This window comes from Belonocnema kinseyi, chromosome 7, assembly GCF_010883055.1.
Source record: "Belonocnema kinseyi isolate 2016_QV_RU_SX_M_011 chromosome 7, B_treatae_v1, whole genome shotgun sequence".
Lineage (NCBI taxonomy): Eukaryota > Metazoa > Arthropoda > Insecta > Hymenoptera > Cynipidae > Belonocnema > Belonocnema kinseyi.
The window spans coordinates 43,767,161-43,791,887 of NC_046663.1; the positions used below are offsets into that span (position 1 = coordinate 43,767,161).

At 29.3% G+C, this 24,727-nt stretch overlaps 2 protein-coding genes across 2 annotated transcripts in view; both read right to left on the reverse strand.

Annotated features, from left to right (window-relative positions):
* Window positions 1-888, reverse strand: part of LOC117177000 (facilitated trehalose transporter Tret1-like) — a 24,205-nt gene extending 23,317 nt beyond the window's left edge. The window contains exon 1 of the mRNA XM_033367445.1: window positions 518-888. The gene's annotated coding sequence lies outside the window, so the exon portion shown is untranslated. The remainder of the gene's footprint in view (window positions 1-517) is intronic.
* The window catches only part of LOC117176999 (glutamate receptor 1-like), a 176,419-nt gene that overhangs the window by 140,699 nt on the left and 10,993 nt on the right, over window positions 1-24,727 (reverse strand). Inside the window, exon 2 of the mRNA XM_033367444.1 lies at window positions 18,076-18,205. Within this exon, the coding sequence (XP_033223335.1) occupies window positions 18,076-18,205 (130 nt within the window). The remainder of the gene's footprint in view (window positions 1-18,075; window positions 18,206-24,727) is intronic.

Sequence of the window (24,727 nt, forward strand, 5' to 3'; positions counted from 1 at the left end):
CTGCCGAGTGAGTCACGTCTACCCCGAAAGGGAAATGGCTTAATGGTGTAATAATAATAATAATAATAATAATAATAATAATAATAATAATAATAATAATAAAGCAGTATCTTATATATTAGCAAGAATGTGCATAACAAGGTCACAAAAAATCATGATTCAAGGCAAAAAATTCGCAAAACTTATTTTTCACTAATGAAGTTTATTGGGATCCCAAAAATGAAACTAAGTGAGGAGAAATTTAACAAGTTAAATTTTATTCGTGTACTACGAATAATTGTTAAAATAAATTTTGATTTTTAACTCGATTTAGCTAGGATTAATAATTCTGAATAAAGTATGCAAAAAAACCTTTTTCTTATGGGTAATACGTCCTAAACTTCATGGGACTTTCGTTACATCTAAATATCATTGAAAAAATGTATTTATTTTTTCATGGATTCGATCAAATTTCCTGGCGATAAGCATGAAAAGTTTTTAAATGTGAGAAATGTATTTATTTGATGACGATATTTACCTGCTAAATGCTGAAGTCTTTTAAGTCATCAGTAAAGAAACTTTTGAAAGAACTCAACATAAAATTATCCATTACACTAAGGCACTAAATATCCATCTTTATGATTTGTAACCCAGAATTTCCGTCGCACATGGTCATTTTTGTTTCTCATAATCGAATAAAATTTGTTTTTCCGTTTTTATTTTCCTGGTAAGAAAGAAACGTTAGCTTGATTGCAGCATCGTTCTGCTGCACAGCACTCTTTCCAACGACAACGGCCGATGATGAATCGCAAGAAACTGCGGGAGTTATTTCGTGCCGTTCATAAATCTTATCGCGGAAGTGCTGAGAACTTAAACTATTTCCTCGCCCATTCAATGACACGTCGATAATTTAATGGTAACCTCGGAAACTGAAAAGAAAACTATTATAATTGCAGATGGAGAAATCGGTATGCGAAATCGAGTGCAGGCATCACAGTACTTAATTCTTTTTCCCTGCTGATCCTCCAACCTCCACTCTCCTGGCTTCCCACACTCAGTTTCCGAGAAGCGTATGCAAATGAATTTATTTACCGGACTAGCAGACACGAGTTTTAAATTTATTTTTTCTACCCTCTCTTGACAGAAGAGAATCTTGAAAATGAGATCAAAAGCCTAAAATTAAATGTTATCCTATAAACCTGAAATGTATGTTATGATGCTAATTAATAATTGAGCCAATATATTGCGAAATATTTTTTATTTTAATAAACCCTTATACTTTTACAGGTCTGTTTTAGACAAACTGGGTGTCAGAAAAACATGGGAATAATTTTTTTTAACAGGTATTTATTAAAATATACTGAAAAGAAAAAATATAGCGTGAACTCTCCCTTATTCCACGGATCAAAAAATGTAAACGTTCGGATATTTCCAGTCTGCAAAGCCTCACCACTACCGCGAGTCGTGAAATGATTTTGTGAAGTGACGTTTATTGGCTGACCTTGCCTTGTATCGATGTACGCGCTGTATCATGTGTGCGTCCTTGCATTTGAATTAGCATAAAAGACTTGAAATAAGTGAGAAAATCAAATTTGATAGAATTTTGTATTTTCATTTTTTTCAACCTAAATACGGCAGAATTTTATATTGCTAAATTAATTATTTAGGCTACTTAAGTATATGTGCATTGAGTCAAACCAATTGCGAGTTTATTTACAATATTTTCGAATACATAAAAAATCATATAATTGCAATTGCTAGTTTTATCATTATAAGTTTAAAAATTAAAGAAATTTGAATTTGATTCAAAATCAAATTTAAAATCGTATTTAATGTCCAATAATCAAGTTAATGTATAGAATTCCGGAAAATATAACCAAGAACCCAAAAACCAAATTTGGGCATTAACCATAAAATGTTGGTATTGTAATTTGTAAAAAGATCCGTTTAAAAAAATTAAAAGTTGACATATTATTACACGACAAAACCCAATCTTTTTCTGATAATTCTACTTTTGTTTAATATTATTTTTTACGATTGAAATAAAGAGTACTCTTCCATTCAAAAAATAATTTGTAAAAATTTTTCGATCTTTTTTTTAACGATTTGTTTTCGTATCTCGTGTAGTTTTTCCAAAAATCCATTTTTTTTAATAATGTGTTTTTTATCAAAAAATTTGAGTTTTAGAAAGCTTTTTCACAATTAAAAAAAACTAAGTGTCCTATCAAAAAACTAAATAAAACCAATTTGTACATCTTTTTTGGAAAAATAACTTTTTTTTCATTTTTGTCGCATTTCTTGACGTTTTACCGAAAATCCTATTTTTTAGATTTTTATTGTTATTCTTTACGATTTAAACACAAAAACGCGTCTTATAAAAAAATGATTAACCACGCATTTTTATACCTTTTTTGGATGAGCAATCGTTTGTCTTTTAATTTTCTTTAGTATCTTGCATAGTTTTACCGAAAAAAGATGTTTATCTATTTTTAATAGTATTTTTACGAGAAAAACATGTAATTTATAAAAAAATTTTCAATCAAATTTGTTCAAAATTTTTTTTTGTATCTTGTATAGTTTTGCTGAAAAAGAGATTTTTTGTTTTTAATAGAATTTTTAACGATTGAAGCAAAAAAATATGTGACTTATCAAAAAATATTTTTCACAAAATTAGTCCATCTTTTTTATATGAAGAATTTTTTCATGAACATTGTTTACATCTCTTACATAAATTTGACGAAAAATGTAGTTTATTTTTATTTTTAATAACATTCTTGACGATTTAAATGAAAAATATGTAACTTTATAAAAAAAATTTATCTGTTGATGTGAGTAATTTTGCTTCTTGAATTCTTTTTTTTTTGTATTTTCTATATTTTGGCAAAAAATTGAGTTTTTTAATTTTCGACAGCGTTTTTTATGATTAAAACCAAAAAATTTTAACTTATCAAAAAATGGTTTTAATAAAATTGGTATCAAATAACTAGAAAGTTATCAAATATTTTTTTAAACTTATTTTAAATTGTTCAAACAGTAATTTTTTGCAGTCATTCGTGAAAAGTTTCTATTTTTCTATATAAATAATATAGTTGATGAATGTAAGAAATAATCTTTCTTGTAACATCTTTGGAAATTACTCAAACAATCTTTATTTATATATTTTTTTCTCCAAATCGTGAAAAGTTAGTATTTTCGGAAATAGTTGATAAAACGAACGAATGTGAAATTTAATATTTTGTTTGTATAGGATATTTGTATAGGATATTTATGTGAAATTAACCATAACCTTGTTTCCATGTGAATAATAGGGATTAAATAAAACCCAATGTTTATGAACATATAAATAAACAACTGATTATCAGAAATCGTTGTTGCTGCACAACAAAAGGGAATTTTACGACTTATGAGAGAGCGTAATAAATAATAATCGATAAACTATGAATAAAATAAATCTAACAAAATCCTCTTGGTATTAAATAAGGAAATAAGTAATCAAGGCCTCAACAAACCTTTGATAACATATTTTTACGAGCATCGAATATAAAAATTACATTTTTTAAGTAATTCTTTAAGTAAAGTTCCAATATTTTTAATTCTCGTTAAAGATAACATGAAGTATGTTAGTAATATAAGAAGAGTCTTCTATTTCAATTTAGTTTTCCCTCGTGAAATTTAATATTATCAGGATACAATGTGCAATATTCCGCAGCTTACTACAAGAATTCTAATAAGGATAATATTATAATTTATGTAAACACTTCGATTACTAAATAACGTTTCATTTTTACGTTAGCAAACATAATCAAAATTCATAACATGTTTTATCGTTCAAGCATGTGAATTTATAAAATGATAATTAAACCCCAAAAATGTAAGTTTATATTCCCATATTATAAAGGTCATTATTATGCGTACATGTTTGATCACTTTATTACATTTTTTATTTTTATTAGAGTTTAATTGTTTCATGTGAATACCGCGTACTTTCCAAATGTCCTGTTTATTAAAATCATTCACGTGCGTCCAAAAATATATATTAGTATCAAAACGCAAGGAAAATAAACCGATTGATTTTTATTACTCATTGCGCGGTTTCCTGTGACTCGAAAACCTGCTTTGTCGATTTTTGTATCCTCCTTCTTTAAGGTCCTTCACCTGTATTTTTACCTTCACTTTACTGCGACGCAGTTCTTTCAAGAGTCATGCACAGTTTTTTTTATAAGTAAAAGTAAGATGATAAAAACGCAATGTAATGAACGAAAAGGAAAAAATAAGATTTAAATAGTCAAAAAATTTAAATTAGTTCATATGTCTACACAGTAAATGATAAATTTGTAATCACATTAAAAAAACAATGATTCAAGTTATGCCTTTGGAACAAACATGTTTTCAAGTGTGGAATCCCCCACATATTTATTGACGTCATTGCAGGGGATTTTTTGTACACTAAATTTATAATTCAACCATTTAGAGTTGCACTATTTTGTTTTTAAGTTTGAATAAACATTTAAATATATTGTGGTTTTTTTAACTAATGATTTCTAATAATAATTAAAAAATGATAATTATCTTACATTATGTTAATATGAAAGAGGATAATACAATTTGTATACAAATTTAATACATAAATTTAGTAAACGTTGAGAAAATCACAAATAAACAATAAAAATGTTCAATGGGGAATATTTAGTTTAGAAAATAATTTTTTTGCATCACTCAAATATATATTGTAAACGGGCAAAAATATATTCTTCTAAATAAATACAAAGTTTTTCCAAAAAGTATACATTTCAGAATTTGCAGTTCTCAGACTCACGATCCTATTGGCCTGTTTAAACAGTTATTTTAAATGAAGAAACTATTTTACTACTATTTTGAAAAAACTTGCTCCTTACACATATATTCGCTCTTTTCGCCGATTAGATCAAATAAGATATCCACCATTTCAATAATCAAAATTAAAAATGATTTCATGTTATTTGAAAATTTTAAAGAATTTTAAAATGGAATTTAAAAGAATGTAGCGTATTTTAAAATAATTGCGAGGAATTCAAAAAAAATGAAAAATTTCAAGAGGTTTTAGGCTTTAAATAAATACTGCATTTTTTAGGATTTCAAAGCTTTTGAAATCTTAAAATGAAAATCGAAGGATATTACAGATTTAAGATGTTTTATAGGATTTCACTCGAGATTTTAGGAATGATTAGGAATTTAAAAAGCTTAAGATATTTTAATCCTTTCTAGGGATTTTAAACAATTATGAAGAGTTGAGGATACTAAAACATTCCAAGGAATTGGGCAAGGTTTTTACATTTTTAAAGTCTTTCAAAGAAATTCTTAGAATATTAGTAAATCTTGATAGATTTTAAAATTTCCAAGGGATTTAGACAATTTCAAGGATTCTAGGAATAAAAAAGTGTCAAAGATTGCAAGGGATCATGAATAAACTTATCTAATTTAGAGGAGTTGTCCCGGTTTCAGAGAATTCCAAAGATTTTAAAATAATTGTAAAGAATTACGAAAAAAATTACAGATTTTAAGATTGTTTACAGGATTTTACTCGATTTATGTTGAATTACTACGAATTTCACAATATTTAAGGGATTTAAAAAATTTTTCAGCATTTCACAAGATTTTGAAAAATTTAGGATATTAAAAAATTTCTAAGAATTTTACGATATAAAAATAGCCTTGAGGAGTTTAAAAAATTTTTATAAGATTCTGAAAAACGTTAAAATATTTTTAAAAGGTATTCAGACTAGCAATGTTTTTTTAATTACAAGTAATTCCAACGTACTGCCAGAGGAATTTAAGAAAAAATGTAATTAAGTTAAATTTTAAGGGACATCTAGAAATTTATACGAATTTCAAGATTTAAGGGACTTTATGGGATTTTAGCACATTTTAAGGATTTATAGGATTTCCTAAGAAAATATAAGATTCCGAGGGATTTCTACAGATTTGAAGGCAACTTAAAGATTTCAAGTGATTTAAAGTTATTTAAGAATTTCAAGGGATTTTAAGGAATATAGTCTATTTTAAAAAAGGGTGCGAAGAATAAAACAAAATATCAAAAATTTTAAGGGATTTTAAAGGGTTTTATCTAATTTTTAGTGATTTTCAAGATTTAAAAAAATTTTTTAAATTCCATCATCAAATTTAAGAGATTTATAGAATTACGAAATAAATTTAAAAATTCCATGGTGTTTCCATGGTATTGAGGGATTTCAAAGATTTTCACTGATTAAAAAATATATATAATAACAATAATATCTAGTTCTACAGAAGTCTCACAGGATCGCAATTGAATTTGGAGTCAATTAAAGGCTTTCAACAAATTTCAAGGCTTTCAGGGTGTTTTAAAAAACGTGGTCAAATTTCACGTGATTTTAGAAGAGATGTATATTGCATACCAGGTAAATAAATAGTTAACCTCTCGATGTAATATTTAAGATATTGTTTAATACTATTTTCCTTCTATTTTTAAATTTTGTTGCTACTAGTGACATTATTTTCAAGTTTTTAAATGACTCCGAGGCTTGGAGATATATATTTCGACTTTGCTCTGTATTATTCTGCAGGCACCATACAATTTTTCAAAATAATTTCCTGATCTTGGCACAATTGATATGGTTTTAGTTTCATCACGATCCCAGAGGAGCCAGAAAATAATTTTTTTCGAAAATAAAAAACAAAAATCAATTTATAAAAAATATTTATTGAAGACCATGTAGAAGAAAAACTAAAATCAATTATAATCGAATAATAAGAAAATTTATAGTATCTATTGCCAAAACAACATAAAGTTATTAATAACAAATTGATAGTCTTTACCAGCAGATATTTTAGTTTAATAATAATAATAATAAAGCACCAATTCATTTCGAAATAGATTCAGTTCCACATTAAGATGAAAAAGATAAGATGCAAAGAGATTATCGCTGATGCTACTTGTTACTAATAGTTTTTCATTGTTAGGTTTTTGGGTTGCGAAAATTATTTTTTAAACACACAAAACAAAAAATTTATTATTTTAATATGCAAGTAGCAATTAGCATCAGCAATAATCTCTTCAGAGATATATTTAAACTTAACTAATTGTATCTTTCTACCTTGATAAGGAACTAGATCTGTTTCGAAAACCGAAAATGTTTAATCATTAATAAGAAACTAATCTCTCTACTGCTGAAGGCCTCAAATTTATTATTATATAATAACCAGTGAAAAGAAAATATTTTATAATTAAGTAATTAACTTTCTGCGGTAGAGAAATTAATTGTGGATGGAATGTCATATTGAGGGGACCCGTTCATTTTTTGGAACGGTAAAAATTAAGAGAGGTAAAATTTCAGAATGGGTTCTTATACTTAATGGTAAAACCTAAGAATAGAAAAAATTTGGAAAGAGCAATAAGTCGGAAATACAAAACTCTGAAAGGTATTACTTCGGAAACCAAAAAAGCGGAATGGGTCAAAATTCAGAAGCGTTAAAATTAGGAATATGTGAATATACGGAGAGGATAAATTCGGTAAGTAGAAACATTCGGAATTGTTAGTAAATGTACCTCTGAGCAGGTGTATAATTGTTTATTTATGGTAGCAAAAAAATGCTTATCACAGTGAATTTAAATATCATATCATAATAAATTTATGTTGTACGTTGAAAATTGTTTTTAAATTATATAATGATAAAAAATAATGATCTTTTCGTGAAAAAATTTAAAAGGACGAATAATATAAATTTATTATGGTATGATATTCAAATTTACTATGATAAAAATGTGTATGCTACCATAAATAAAAAATTATAGACTTGCTGATAGCAACATTTATTTACTATTCCGATTTTTTCTACATTCCGAATTTTTCCTCTCCGTATATTTACTTATTCCTAATCGTTCACTTTCCTAGTTTTAACGTTTCCGAATTTTTACCCATTCCGCTTCTTTGGTTTCCGAATAAACACTATTCAGAGTTTTAGATTTCTGATTTATTCCTTTTTTCGAATTTTTGGTATTCCTAAGTTTTATCATTATGTATTATAACCAATCCTGAAATTTTACCTTTCTTAAATTTTATTCGTTCCGAAAAATGAACGGGTCCCATATTGAGATGTCCTTGTTTGTTTTCGTATTGCCTCGCGTTTATCGGCAAATGCTCAATGCTCATGGCACGGTATTCGGGATAGCCGAATTCACTCTAGATAGCGCGCAGGAGTCCCCAAAGTATATTTGCATTTGCATTCGGTAATTAAACTCCTTACCAATTCCGAGGTACCTGCGGCTGGCTGGTCTTATCGGAGTTTCCCAACTAGTAGAAACGTACGTTTGACCATTTCAGCTTTTGCAAACAGTTCGGAAGAAGCGTGCCTGACAAGAGAATCTCAATTCTATCTTACTAGCCTTACAGCAGAACCACTATCTGTATTCAAATACACGTACGTGTACATTGTACTTTATGTTGTTCTTGTCACTCAAAACCAAAATCGAACGATAAATGTGAGAGCAGATGCAAATAAAGTATCTTTGATAGTAACGCGTTACTCGGAAAGTTACCTTTCTTGAGTAGGAGGTTTTCTTAACTAAGATTATAACATTTCGAGAACCATTCATTTTTTTCACTTAAATCGATTGAAACTGAACGTTTTCCATGTTATTATTTATCAATAATTTAAAGTTCGAGAATTCGAATTCCTCAATCATTCGAAAAATATTATGTGCACCGCTATTATAATAACCTATGTAACTCTGGTGATTGGCGAGTTCAAGAATCCGCGATGTTTCAAGGGAGTCGAATCTTTACCAACACTTTAGAAATACAATACTTAAACTTGTATTATAACTTTAATGTACGAAGACTAACCTTATAAAATTGATTGCACATTCCATAGAGACAATCGGAAATTTCATCTATTTGTGGATAATTGTCCGACTTCTCCAAAAGTTTTGAAGCAAACAGTAAAAACCGTGGATGTGGATTGCTTAAAACTGAATTGAATTAAAAATTGAAACCAATTTATCAGGAAATCATCAAGAAACTTAAAGTTAATTATTGAAACAAATTCATAAAAACATTACTCAAAGCTTAGGATGAAAAAACGGAGCTACCTGATTTGACTTGGTTGGATGCTATTTTAAATTTAAACAGAGCTTGGACTGATATCACAAGAAGAGGACAAACATTCTGCGGATAGTATTTCATAAGAGTCGACTGATCTACATAGAAGATTAGGAAACAGATGTGATTATTTAAATTTTATATAATTAAAATTATTATTGAAAATTTTATAATTTAAAAAATTTTTATAATTAAAAAAAAATTATTATTCATCAAAATAAATAAAATTGTATGAGGCGGAATAGGGCACATAAATAATAAATCTCAGTGATTTAAATAACTAAAAAACACTCTGAGCGAGCTTCACATAGTTTGAGAGACGGAAACGAACTGAGGTTTCCATGACGAATTCATTGCCGTCCTGGGCCTGGCATGGAAACAGGGCACGTACCCATCCTGACTCGCAGATTTCAGAGCCTTTATCATTTGCTTATAATATCAACGAAAAACATCGAACGAAATACGTGACATAAACAGACCGTCATAAAGTATAAGAAAGGAAATGAGTCCCGGCTCGAAATATTTAATAATGTTTTCTGGAACTATAACCAGAAATAGTTTTAAATAATTATTAAAAATAGCTACGAAGGTGGTCGCTACATTGTAAAATATAATAATAAAAATAATCGATTTATGGGTTTTATTTGAGGGATGAAAAAATATTAAAATAAATTAATAATTTTTATATGACATATTAATGTTATAAAATTAAATAATTTTTTTTCATTAGAAGTATTTATCTTTATATTAATTATACTATAAATGATTTAAAAGATCAATTTCTCGCAGGCTTGTTTCTAAACAAAGTGATTTTCCCGACACTATCTCAGCTGCTTTAGACTTGATTTAAAATTTCCATGAAGAAAAAGGTTAAGAGAAACAAAAGAAAATTACTAACTTTATTCATAAATCTGATATTCTCAGGATAACAAACTTATTTGTTAAAAATTAGTATTTTTAAGTAGAAAATTATGCTTCTTTGCTGTAAATTTATCTGTTTAGTTTGGGAATCAACTATTTTTTTTAAATTGATAGTTTTTGTTGAATTCAACTGGTTGAAATTTTTTGTCTATTTGCCAGTTGCTTTTTTGGCTGAAAATTCAACTATTATATTGAGAATGATATATATTTTAACTTTAAATCTTAGTAATTTAAGGATTTTCATATTGCAATATTGCATGTGCTCATTTCTACATCCTAATCGATCAAACTATTTGACATGTGATTTCAATAAGTTAGTGGCAAGAGATTCTCGATAGATATATGAGAGATTTTTTACATCTTAAGTCGTTTATAAGATTTCACGTATTCAGAAAAAAAATGAAAATTGCGAATCTTATTTTACAAATTCATAAAGTTGTACTTGAAAGGTTGTTTGCATCGCAATTGTTTTTCGTGACATTTTGGATGACATTTCAGTAACAGTTCAATTTTTCTTTTCCATATCATAGCTTAGAGAATTTTGTTACATCAAAATTAATAAACGAAGCGCCATTTATTTATTTAATTAAATTTTTTTATTAAAAATTTCGGAACTTTCAAGCTTCGATATTGTCGATTCGAAAACATTGAAATCGCAGTGCAAACTTGGTCTGATCTTAAAAGCACTTAAGCTTCGACGTTCGAAAAGTTAAAGATACCTGAGCAACTGCACTTTCCAAGTTTAAATCGTTTAAACTTCGACAGCACCAAAGCTCAGGCATATAAACTTCACTGGTTCGGACTTGTAAAGTGTTTAATTGCTGACGCGTTTGATTTGCGCGGTTAAATTAAACCCTTTGTTTAGCAGATGAATTTTTTGATCCAATATTTTCCCTAAAAGGTTTAAGCTCTGAAGAATAAAACATTTCTATTAACTTTTTGTTCATTAAAATTAAAATCATGATGGAATTTTCATATTGGAATATTAATTTTAATTTCCTAGCTAAGAAAATCAGAGTCAGGGTTATTCCTTCATAATGATTGTATACGTGATACGCCCTGCGTAGAAACTTAGATAGTTAATGAGTAACAATGCTTTTGAAGGCACTCGAGCATGAAGGTCTATAATAGCAAATATGCTTCTTTCCTTTTCGATTCATTTGCTAATTTATAGGCCTCGTTTCTATATTTGAAATTAATAGCAACATGAATTTTTTTATAATTATTAAAACAATACTTAATTGTAATTAATTATGGCCAAAGAAGGTATTAGCTGCTAGAAAAAAGAATTTTCTTTTTTAAAGATATTCCTTTCTATATCTGGAAATAAAATCTTTTGCTTTACAGTTGATCAACTTTATTCTGAAATTGGATCGGAATGATATGCAATGCATCAGAATACCCCGATTTTCAAGATAAATTGACGCTCATGAATCTTCATGATTAGCAATTGTCGAGTATAATTTTTTTATCAGATTCAACTCATGACTGTCTGCACGCACATTGAAATTTAAAAATTGAGCTTTCAAAGAAATTTCCTCAATTTTGTTTACTAAAAAAACACTTAGTTTTAACAAATCCTTGAGCTACCTAAATCTAACCAAAAAATCCAAAGTCTTAGGTATTTTTAGTCCAAAATAGAAAAATTGGAAACTTTTTCTCTCCTTGTAATTCAAATTTAAAAAATTCTGTTGGTCCTAGGAAACTTAATGCACTTTTTTAATCTCCTTTGCAAAAGATAATACTTGTTTGGATAAAAATTCATCTCTTTGGTTAATAATAGAACTATTATGTTGAAAATTCGTTGCTTTTTGATTAAATATTAATTTTTCTAACAAAAAATGTGAATATTCTATTTTTGATTAAAAATTTATCTTTTCTAGTTAAAATTTCAACTATTTGTTTGAAAATTCAACTACTTAGTTAATTAGTTTTTTGTATTGAAAATTAATTTTTTGAAATATGAAACTAATCATTAAATTTTTCTAAATATAACTATTTGTTTGAAGATTTACTTTTTTTATTTGAAAATAAACTTCAGTTTGAGCCATCTTCGAGGACAATCGATCTAAAAGAAAATATTCCAGGATAGGAATACAAATTATAAAATTTCAATTCTTGATAAATAAAAATCATCATTATACTAGAGCCAAATTTATTTTTTTATTAAACGCCTGTATTCAATTACTTACAATTCGATCGTTCTCTGAAACATTCGGTCTAAAAGAAAAAAGTTCCAGCATAGTGGGCTAAATATGAAGTGTCTAAATTATTTTTATTTTTCAGTGTTTGATAAGCTTCAAATATAATTGACATAAAAAATGTATTCTTTGATAAAGACATACAGGCCAATACCCTTAATTTGAGCCATCTTCTAAGACAATTGATCCAAAAAAAAGGTTCCAGCATAGCGGTCCAGAACATAAAATTTCCTTATTGTTGTCTTTTCTTAGTCCGCCACAACAATAGAAGATCAGTATGACATAGAAAATTTTATTTTGTGTTGCACTTTTAAATGCTAATGCCTTCAATTTACGCTATCATATAATAAAATTACAATATCTTTAGAGTATAATAAATGATAATTTTTATCTGAAGTTGAGGATCAGGATGATATATTTCCAGCGGGTTGGTATCTCGAGATTTACTATGTGTTAGTTTGATTCCAATTTAGATAATTATGAATTCTTAACAGAGTTTTTTATTCTATTTCAAAAACTTGAAAAGGAGAATTTATTCAGAATTACAGGAACTTACTAGAAAAGCAAGGTCAACTTTAGAATTTACGATTCAACGGGCAATTCCTTCCAAGCTATCCGCAAAGGACATTACGAACTAGGAAACATAGGGCAGAACCGCAGGGAATCCGTAGAGTTATTCTATTAGTCGCTAACACGGGCTCCGTGTCTTCTTTAATTCATATTAATGGCAGAATAGTATTTTCTCGTGTGCAGCTCGCGAAAGTTGTGAGATGTTTACTTTCTATTCTGAAAGTGAAAGATTGTCGTTATTAATATTATTATTTATGGACACAACCACAATTTGCACCGAGAGATTGAATAGTTAGGGCTACTAGCTTTTTATTAATAAAATATTCATTAGTTCTTCTAACTATTTGGGTAGTAATACCGAATTTGCAGATAGTAACGTTTAATTAGTGAGAGTTATTAACAAATCAGTCTTCTGTACCATTCACTTATTTGTTTAACAAATTTACAATCTTAGGGCGTCACCAAGTTTTTTAGATTTACACTGCAAAAATGGTTAGTTGGGCCAACTATTTCATTTCTATGATACGGTACTGCTATTTGATTAGCTGGAAGAACCATTTCCTTAGATGTTCGTACTAACTAAATAGTCACTGCAACTAATGGAATTGTTGTGCTATCTAATAAAAGAGTAATATCAAATAAGTAAACAGCTGGCCTACCTAACCATTCTCATGGGTTTGCTACAAAGTTCATCCTATGAAGTGTATCGAAGAAATTATTTACAAGTGTTTTATTTTATGTACCGAAATCTAAATCATAAAGATCTCAATGGGATGAACTAAAAAAAAAGACTAAAACAAAAACAAAGTGGTGTTACCTAAAAATATGTTAGTAGACGTCGTTTATCATACCTAAACAGAACAATGACAAACTAGTTAGTCTACCTGATCAGATAGTCACAGCTACTGAACACGACCCTACTAAACAGAATAGTTCTCACAACTAACTATCATGACCATTATTTACTAACTAAAATAGTTTTCCTAAAAATTTCATTAGTTGTTCCAATTTTTTTATTGTAAAGAATTTCTAAAAGCAAAACCAAGTATCCAACGTGGGAAATAAAAATTGCACAACCGCCATAAAATGTTCCTATTGCGATTTGAAAAACGATGCTCTTTTAAAAAAAATAATAATTTTTCTAAAAAAGGAAGAAAAATTGGAAAAAATAAACAAGAGGAAAGAAAAATGAGAAAGAAACAAACCGAATCCCCTTTCTTCTCTTTTCTTTATTTCCTTTGTATTTTTATTTTTATTATTACCTAATCACAACTTTTTTTACTTTACAGAATCGGAAATTATGCTTTTCGGTTCCCAAATCCAAAATCTAGAACGACCTTCCTACTCATAAGAGTTATATCGCAGCTCTTGTAATTATTGTTAATTCTGTTAAATCCGTGTATTATGAACTAGAATTATCAAAACTTTAAGTTGTAATCTCTTCGCAAATATATCAACTTTTACAATGAGAGCCGACCTGAGCTCAAGTCGATATATAAATGTATACAAGGATTACGTATTTAATTTCTAACAATTCGTGTATAAAGTTTGATGGATTAGACTGAAATTACTTCTCGTTGAAAGTTGAAAATAAACTAAAAGCTCATTTAATAACAATGGCTGTATCGATATATTTTTAGCAAAAGCCTTTCAAAAATTGGTTTCTTGACTCCTTTTGTGGGCTCCGATAAGAGAAGATTATGTGTAGTTTCTATTTCTAAAGCATAAAATGTTTCAAATTTTGCACTAAATTTCAAATTTCTGGCTCATCAGGAATAGCCAAAATGATGAATTTTCAATAAAATAGTTGATTTTTTTTTCAAAAAATAGAACATTTAAATTTTCAGAAAAAAAATTCAACAAAATATTCGAACTTTAACCAGAGATGATTTTTTTTTGAAAATATAATAAACATGCAACAATTATTAAGAAAATGTTAACAAAGTAGTTCCAGATTTAAGAAAAAAATGTGTACCAAGAAAATTAATTTTGTCCTAAGAAATACAAATTATCAACAAAATACATGAATTTTGTATTAAATAGTTAAATTTTTGTACTATTAAGATAAGCATTCAACCAAAAATAGAATAAGGAAATTTTTGGTTAAAAACAATTCATTTTTAGCTGAAAAACACGAGTTTCCAAGAAAGTAGTAAAAATTTTACCTAAAGAGATTAATTTTCAACTAAAATAATGAATCTTTACAAAAATTAAGTTCTAATAAATTAGTCTTTTTTCTTTTCTTCCGAAAAGACGAATTATGAAGGAAATTTATGAATTTCCGACTAAATAGGTATAATTTTAAATGAAAAAGATAAATATTTAATCGAAAATGGAATATTTACATTTACAGATAAAAAATTATTCCTTAGCCAAAAAAACTTAACAAAATAATTAAACTTTTCAATGAACATATACAACTAAAATAATGAATCTGTAGAAAAAAAACAGAAAATGAAGTTTCAACCTAAACGTTGAATTCTCAACAAAAAATATGAATCTTCAAATAAAAAAATAACTTTTTTAGACAAACATGTTTTGGTTTTAACTGAGCAGTTGATTTTTCTGTCCAAATATATAGAAAGGAGAGAAGATGGGATGGAGAACGAAGCGATAAAGTATGGAGGAGAAGGGATTAGGGATGGGATGTGGAAGATCTACAACAAAGTCTGGAAAGGGGAAGGTTGGCTGGAAGAGTGGGCGACGCGACGGGACTGGTGGTACCGCTTGTCAAGAAAGAAGAAGGAAAGAAGGTAGAGGAATACAGAGGGATCACTCTCATGTCAATCGGCTATAAAATATATGCAGAAATCTTAAGAAAAAGGTTGGAGAGTCTGGTGGAACAAAAAGAAAGTATCCCAAATAATCAGACGGGATATAGAAAAGGTATGGAAACTATAGACAATATCTACGTACTTAACTACTTAGTAAATCGAAATTTGGGGAGAAAGAAAGGAAAACCAGTCGCTTTGTTCGTAGATTTCAAAGCAGCGTTAAACTCAGTGAACAGAAAAGTGCTATGGCAGGCAATGAAAGAGAGGGGTGTAGAGGAAAAGTTGCTGGAGAGCATAAAGGAAATTTTTTACTGAAACCAGGGTTAGGGTAAAAATAGTAAAGAAAAAAGGGCAGATTTTCTGGACAGACGAAGGTCCAAGGCAAGGGTGCCCTTTGAGTCACTATTTATTATCCTGCTGGCAGACTTAGAGAAGAACCTACAGGAGAAAGGGAAAGGAGGAACGATTCTGGGTAATAACAAACTATACTCTAGCATGCACGGACGATGTAGTTCTGTTAGCAGATGATAAGAAAGGGATGAACATAATGATGAGAATCTTCGAAGAATATATGGGAGCAAAAGGTCTGACTGTGAACGCAGATAAGACAAAGGTGATGTGCTTCAGAAATAGAAAGAGCAAAATAAATTACGTTTGGAAGATGAACGGACGAAAATGGAAATTGTGGAGGAGTTGTGTTACCTGGGTTTTCGGTTTGAGTTAGAAGGGGGAAACGAGCTGCAAGTGAGGAAAAGAATTGAGTGTGCGAGTGAGGTAATGGGCCAAGTATGGGGTATAGGAAAGAGAAGGTTTAAGAACGATTGTAAAATGAGGGTCTGATTGTTTGATGCGTTCGTTTGGGCAATTTTGTGTTATGGTGTGGATATCTGGGGATGGTAGGAACATAGAAAAGTAGAGAGCATACATGAGCGATTTTCAAGGTGGGTAATGGAAGTTAGCTGGAGTTGCCCAGGATACATGTTAAGAGAAGAGTTGGGAAGAGAAAATATGGTTACTAGACGAATTAGGAGAGTCTGGAGGTTTGAAGAGAAGCTAAAAAGGGGAGAGGGAAACAGAATAGCACAAGCATGTTTGGGAAAAGTTCGGAACAATGAAGCGAGAGGCAATTTGGGAAATTCAAAATGTGAGGAAGAAAGGAGAAAAATGAGAAGGGTTTGTAATATTCCTGAAGGTGTTATGGAGTGGCAGGGCATAGAGTTAGAGCTGTTAGTTAAACAAGGAGAAGAGAGATGGACAAAGATAATAGATTCGAGGTACAGGAAAGGAAGAGGGACAGTTGAGTGTGGATAAGTGTGTAAGACGGATCTTGGATGGTAGTGGACAGGGAGTGATGTGGCTGAAGAAATTGGAAGAAGTAAGCGAAAGCAAGGGAGTAGGGCAGAGCCAAACGGGTAATCCTGAAAAAAACAGAAAAAAGCGTGATTTGTTTTCAATATCGTGGAAAATGCATTTTTTATTGTAAGAGGAAACGGAAGCCCTGGAAGCTCGCTCATTTTAAGAATTAATGTTACGACTGTTACTGTTGTTTATCCTACGTAATGCGAAAGAATAGAATATAAGTAGTAGTTAAGTTAGACTAAGGATGGAATTATAAATATATGTACAGGGAGCGAAGGCCCTCAAACCGGCAAAAGGGAGAGATTAAATACATACAACATACATAGTCTAACGAAACATTGTAGTTCATTTTTAATGCTTTTAAAGCAATTGGCTAGGTGGATAAAAATGTTGTGGAAAGCATGATAAAGTTATAGAAAATTTAACTTTTTTGTTAAGAAAGACATTACAAATTTATTGTTGGCATATTTTTATGAGATTATTGTAGAAAATGATGTTCATAAATATTTTTATGAATACAAAATAAAATGAAAGAAGTGCATGTATCTGGCCTGTTATAAATACTTAAAAATTGATTTTATTTAAAAACGGCGTAAAAGAGATTATTATTGTTTGAGAAAATTAATACTAAAAAATATCTCTATGAGAATTCATTCTAAGCAGAATATCATAAGGTTTCCAACACTTTTACGAAAAAGTGTTTTGCTTTTTCTGAAACGATTTAACACGTTTCAAGGCCAGCAGTTAGTTTTAGTACCACTCACGCTAGACGTGCAGAAAATTTTCGACGGTGAAGTATAAATATTAAATTTTTTCTAAAAAATTCTGTCAACTGAGGAATGCATTTTTTTTAGTAGATAAATGCGGATATCTATATGAATCCAATAAAAAGCCACTCGTTTGGGCGATAACACTCGTACGATCTGCAATAAACATGAAGTTGGGTTCCTCGAGCTTCTCGAGACTTGAAGAGTATGCATACCTATTCGCTATTCGCTACCTATAATATTGACCGAGGCAACTTGGCCACAGGAGAATTGGCTAAAATAAAAATACGAGTCAAGACAAGAACTGTCGGCTTCTTGCGAACTACTGTACCGCCTCGCAGTAGATTCTACGCTATAAAATGAGAAAAAGATGACTTAAAATTCTTACCATCGTGGGAGTCGTAGAGGTAGATGATTTTCTTCCACTTGTAGTATTGCACCGTATCAATGATGGCTCGATGATAATCCGGTCGCATACTTATTGCAAAGTCATTAACGCCTGATGATGGCGTTAAAACCTGAAAAAACAATCTGGTATAAGTTTTTTTACACTAAAAATGGAATCTTCAAACTTTTAGTTCAAGCAAATAATTTTCAACGAACAAAAAACAAATAATGCTGTGGTATTATGAATAAGGATATCTAGATTAGTGTAAAGATTTCTATTTATTCAGATAACATGAACGATTGTAAAAAAATAACCTGAGAAAGGGTATAAATAAGTGAGCACGTCTTTATCATCAGTTGTTTTGCAACACTGACTTCGAGCAACATCATGATTCACGAAAAGCCAGGATCTTTATACTTTATGTATCGTCTAGTGGTCGATATGCTATTCTGAATTCTTATACATATACTCTTTCAAATCGACGGTAGGTTATAGTCTCCAACTTGAAGTTGGGCTTAAGCTAAACATCGATAATTTGGATACTACACTCGATCACCCTGCGTTAAAATCTGACCTCAGATGTTATCATCGCTATCGCTCTCAAATGATTCATCACTGTACCCGTCGATCTATGGTTTCATATGGTCAGCAGATGATGTTGTGAGATTTGGGCCTTCATGTTTGCCAACCTTTTCGATTCCGTAGCGGTTAATAAAACTTGAGCTTGTCTCCACTTTGTCTTCTTACAATCGCTACCACATCATCATACAATTACTTTTTGGCTACTTTTCTTTTCTTAGTGTAGGACTTTTCATTTTCGGCTTATATTTTGGATATATTCTCTTTTGCTTCTCTTCGAATTTCGTCTCGGTTTTCTTGAAACATTACGTTCTAATTTTTCTCGACAATTTGTCTTATCTGCAAATGTTTCATTTTCATGTGTGTTCCAAACAGTAGAATAAACGGCGTTGATCCGATATTTCTATTAACATCCAGTCGTATTTCGATATTTTTGAGCAACATCTAAGTGTTTATACCATTTGGCAGGTTTTGGTGCTGTCAGTTTCGTTAAAAGTTGTATAAATGTTATATTAACCCTTTTCACTTGTCCTCTTCCTTACATTAGGCTTAGAATTGGGAAGATGTGAAAGCCTATATTCTCAATCTGATATGAATTTCCGAGGATTTCCAAAAATCGTTGACTACTTTTTCAAACATTGAAAAACTTCGGCGGCGCTCGTAGATTTTGTTGCATAAAGCCATAAAAACTTTGTAAAAGCATCTATCACAGCGCAAATGTGACTGTAGTTTTTCCTCGTAGACGGAAGGAGACTAAAGTGATCCACGTGGAAAGTATTCAGCGGATACTTGCCTTTTTCAATGTTGTGAAGCAGACCTTGCTGCTTTCCCTGTTTTCTTTCAGATAAAATACAGCTTACACAATTTCGCACAATTTTTTCCACTTTGCTTCGCATTCCTTTAAACCAAAAGTCTCTTTTATAAATCGATTCAGTTTTATTGATCGCAAAATACCCTCTTTCATGCACTTGTTGAACTAGCTGTCACTGCATTGGCTTTGGAACAACTACTAGTGCATCTTCATTAATTATCTTACAAAAAATGCCATTCTTTATCGCGAACCCATTTTTTCCCTCATTTTCGACCATAGTTAGTAGATCTATTCAATTTTTGGTTTTAAGCTGAGCCCGTTTGAACCTCGCAACAATACTATCAGCTCATTTTTCAATCAACATAACCTTAGGCAACAGATTTCGGCACAATGTAAAATTTCAGAATGGGTTATAATACATAATGATAAAACTTAGGAATACCAAAAATTCGGAAAAAGGAATAAATCAGAAATCCAAAACTCTGAATAGTATTTATTCGGAAACCAAAGAAGCGGAATGGGTAAAAATTCGGAAACGTTAAAATTAGGAGGGTGAACAATTAGGAATAAGTAAAAATACGGAGAGGAAAAGTTCGGAAAGTAGAAAAATTCGGAATAGTAAATAAATGTTGCTATTAGCAGGTCTATAGTTTTTTTATTTATGGTAGCATACAAATATTTATCACAGTAAATGTAATAGCATATCATAATAAATTTATGATATCCATCATTTTTAATTTTTCACGAAAAAATAATTATTTTCTATCATTATATAATTTAAAAACAATTTGCAACGTACAACATAAATTTATTATATGATATTTAAATTCACTGTGATAAACATCTGTTTGCTACCATAAATAAACAATTATACACCTGCTCAGAGGTACATTTACTAACAATTCCGAATTTTTCTACTTTCCGAATTTTTCCTCTCCGTATATGTACATATTCCTAATTTTTCACTCTCCTAATTTTAACGCTTCTGAATTTTCACCCATTCCGCTTCTTTGGTTTCCAAAGAAATACCTTTCAGAGTTTTGGATTTTCGACTTACTGCTCTTTCCAAAGTTTTGCTATTCCTAAGTTTTACCATTATGTATTATAACCCATTCTGAAATTTTACCTTTCTTAATTTTTACCGTTCCGAAAAAGGAACGGCCCCCATTTGAAGGCTGTCTAATACTTGAGAAAATTCCGCTATCAAGGCTTTTTTAAACTCAGTCCACATTTTAGTATTTTAAAAATTTTATAAACACCTTCGCTGGGCCATTTAAAAGTATCTTTGAATATATTTCTTTTTGAATATCTGACCAATCACAAAATTTGGCCAATTCTTGAAATTCTTTCAGCCACTCTTTCACATTAATGGAATTGTCGCCACTAAAAGTATCCATTGTCTTCTGAACATTCATGAAAGTCAACAAATACTTTGTTTCGATTCTACTTCTAAGACTGGAATCATTATTAATGCTGCCATCTGTATCACCGTCATTCTCTTTCAAGCTTTTAAAGTTTTCTTCGTTTCTCCATCTTTAACCTACCTTCATCTTCTTCTGCATCTTTGTCTCCGTGCTCTTCTTTAATTTCAAGCACTGCCTTCAAATGAGTAACTGAATCGTCTTTGTTATCCAACGCCTTAATTTCTCTCTTTTTCAGTTCTTCTTTCAATTCTATCAGCTTTAAAGAATCAACTTTATCAGACAAAACTTTGCCTGCATCTTCACCGTTTACACTCATTTTATTAACTGAAACTTTCACAAACTTGTAGACCGTTTTTCACAAATAAAACTGTCACTGAATTAATCCTTTGCACTATTCTTTACACTTTTCACAAAAACTCGCGTTAATCCCGGTATGCATTTCGCCAATTATTTTTTTGTATATCTTAGGATGGCATAATAGAAATAAAAATAACATGAGAGTCGTGAGCCCTGATGAAATGAATATATAAGGAAATAGAATATTTTTTTGTCATTTTTCCGACATTTCAATTCGATTTCTCAATACATAAAGGTTATTAAAAAATTATTTATTCAAATTAATTATTTTAAAATGTTTTATTCAAGTAAACAAATTTCCATTAATTAAACATTTTTCGTGGTTATTACAGGAATATTTTATAATCGTATTATCAAAAACAAAATATATTATCACATTTTAGGCTATAATTAAAGATGAAAAATAGTTTTAAATGTCATTAATATCAATTTTTTTATTTGCAAATAAGATTGTTGAACCAATTATTTTTAATAGTTATTTAAAGAGTATGTGACAGAAATTTCCTTAAATCTGGAAGTTTATTTATTTGTCTGACGTTACTCTGACTTTTCCTGATAAAAAAAATGCCTCTACTTTTCCCACATTAACAGGTTTTCCAAGTTTTTGCTCCAATTTTCAAAATCTGCTGGAAAAGTTAAAAACATTTTACGATTAACAAGATCGATACGTTGCGATTCAATGTTGTTAATTAAAAAAGTTCCCAAGAAAGTAAAGATAGGATGAATGGATAATTATTTTAATCACTAGCAGTAAATTTATGCACTTAAAGTGAACGTTCGCGTCCTTGGATTTTTATTTTCAAATATTATAAATATTAACGGAACACAAAAAGTAGTACTTGTATTTCGAACTAAATGGTTGAATTTAAATGCCAAAAAGACGAGTTTGGAAAAAAAAGTGGAATTCTCAATCCGAAAATTAAAATTTTCGAGAATGAAGTTAATTTTTATTCATAAAGTATGAATTTTTGATTTTAATAATTGAAGAAAAAAACAGTTAAATTTTTGACCAAAAAAGATGACTAAAAAAATATTTGAATTTTCAATTAGATAAATAAACCGTAAACAAAATAGTTATATTTATAACCAAGAAGATTACTTTTCTAAGAAAAGATGGGTTCTCAAGAAAATACGTGAATTTTTAACCAAAGAATTGAACGTTCAACTGAAAAAGGTCAGTTTTATACCAAAATTGGAATGGGTACATTTTTAGTTAAAAATTACTTCCCAACAAAAAAAAAACGAATTGATACCATTCTAAACTGAAATAGATACAAGATTATTATATTATAGAACAAGATTAATTTTCTACTCAAACAGAAAAATTTTCATCAAAATATATGGATTTTCTAACAAATCGTTGAAATCTTAACTTATCAAGGATAAATTTGGAACCAAAAATGGAATATTTCAATTTTTAGGTAGAAAAAATTAATTTTTAACAAAAATAAAACGAAAGTTTCAGAAAATCGTTTCTTTTTAAACCAAATGAATTAATTTTTACACCAAGTTGATGAATAGTAAAGCCAAAAATATGAATGGCCCACAAGAAAGTTAAATTTTTAATCCCTAAATATGAATTTTGAACAAGCATTTTCATTCATGACCAAACAGTTCATCGTTCAACTTATATTATGAATCTTCAATGAAGAAAAACTAAATTTATAGCCAATAGCTGAATTCTTAAGTTACAGAAGGCAAATTTTAAACAACATTTAATAGTTAATATTTCAACCAAAAATGATTTCAATTCAAAAAAGCAAATTTTTAACGAACATGGATTTTGCATATGAAAAGATCAATTTTCTATATAAAATGCCAATTTTCAAACAGAAATGGAATAGCTACATTTTCAATAAAGTAAGTTAATTCTCAAAAAAAAAAAAGAATCATTATGCAGGAAAACAATTCGATTTTAGCCTAAGATATCAATTTTTATCTAAAATGATTTGTATTTAATCAAAAAATTATATTTTTATGAAAAAGTTTAACATTTAAACAAATCGTTATATTTTCAGTCCTAAAGTCAAATTGTTTTCCAAGAAAATTTATTTTCTAAACACCAAGAATATGCTGAATAAACCAAAAGAGCTTCAACCAAAAAGTTGAATTTTAAATTAAAAACTATGAATTTCAAACCAAAAATGGAATAGTTAAAGTTTCTACCAGGTAATTGAATTTTTTACTAAAAAGATAATTTTTTTTAAGAAACTGATTTTTTTTAACAGAATAATAATATTTTTCACCAAATAGGGAAATTTTTAACCAAGCGGAATGAATACCAACCCAAAAATACAATGCTAAATTTTCCAACAAGGAAATTTCAAGTATTTCAAGCGATTCAAAGGATTTTAAGGAATTTGAAGGTAATTTAAGGAGTTATATCAAAATTAGGATTCTTTTTAAATATACAAGGATTTCAAGATATATCAAAAATATCCATGAATTAAAATTTTTTTTCGGGTAACTTTAATCATAAAGTTTTATTTAAACAATATTTAAGGGCTTTTAAATTATGTATGATTTTTTAAAATGGATTTTACGTTCTCAAAAAATTTCAAGGAACTTGAATTCCAGACATTAGGACTTAGGGATTTCATACATTTCAAATGATTTTATGGTATTTCAACAAAGCTTACAAGATTCAAGGGTTTTATTAAATTTTTTAAGATTACTTAGGAGTTTAAAAATTTCTGGTTATTTAAACGAGTATTACATTCTGAAGAATAATGAGAAGGTATTAGTTTTATGCGAAAAATGACTTTCGCGGATATTATCAAATGTCGAAGTTTTGAGGCCCCCTGAACCAGGAAAAGAAGTTTTTACGTCGGGTTATGTCTGTCTGTCCAGCTTCGTCTTTTTCGTCATTGTTGTTGTTGTGGTACTGGTGCTGGTTTTCTGTATATCGGACAACTTTCGAAAGACTAGTCGGACTGGATTGTGCTTTGGCATACAGTTTGCGTGACCAACAAGAAAGATCGAGTTCGCTAACCAGCCATTCTTGATAAAAATTCAAAAAGTTAAAACAAAGCAAGATATACAAAGAGATAGATCGACAGAAATCGTGTACCTAAAAACGATCTAAAAATTTTATCCTGAATTTTTTTTTTACAGGATAAGTTGTTTTTGTTTTATTGATCGAAAACCACATTGAAAATAAAGAAAATTAAATTTGCGTACAAACGATAAAAGCTACAAAAATAAACGAGACAAAATGTATTCAACCAAATAGATCTAACAATTTTTGCGATTTTTTTTTATAGGAAGCGCAGTTTTTGTTTAATCGTACAAAAGATTAAAAATAAAAAGTTAGAAAAGCAAAGCAATAAGAGTACGTATGTTTCAATTTCCATGCATATTATAAATTGTAATTATATAAATTTATTGGAATGATACATGTTTCAGCGCAGCTAACAATATAATTTAATGCAAAATAAGAAACAAATATTAAAGTAATCATCACAACTACAATTTGTGCCTT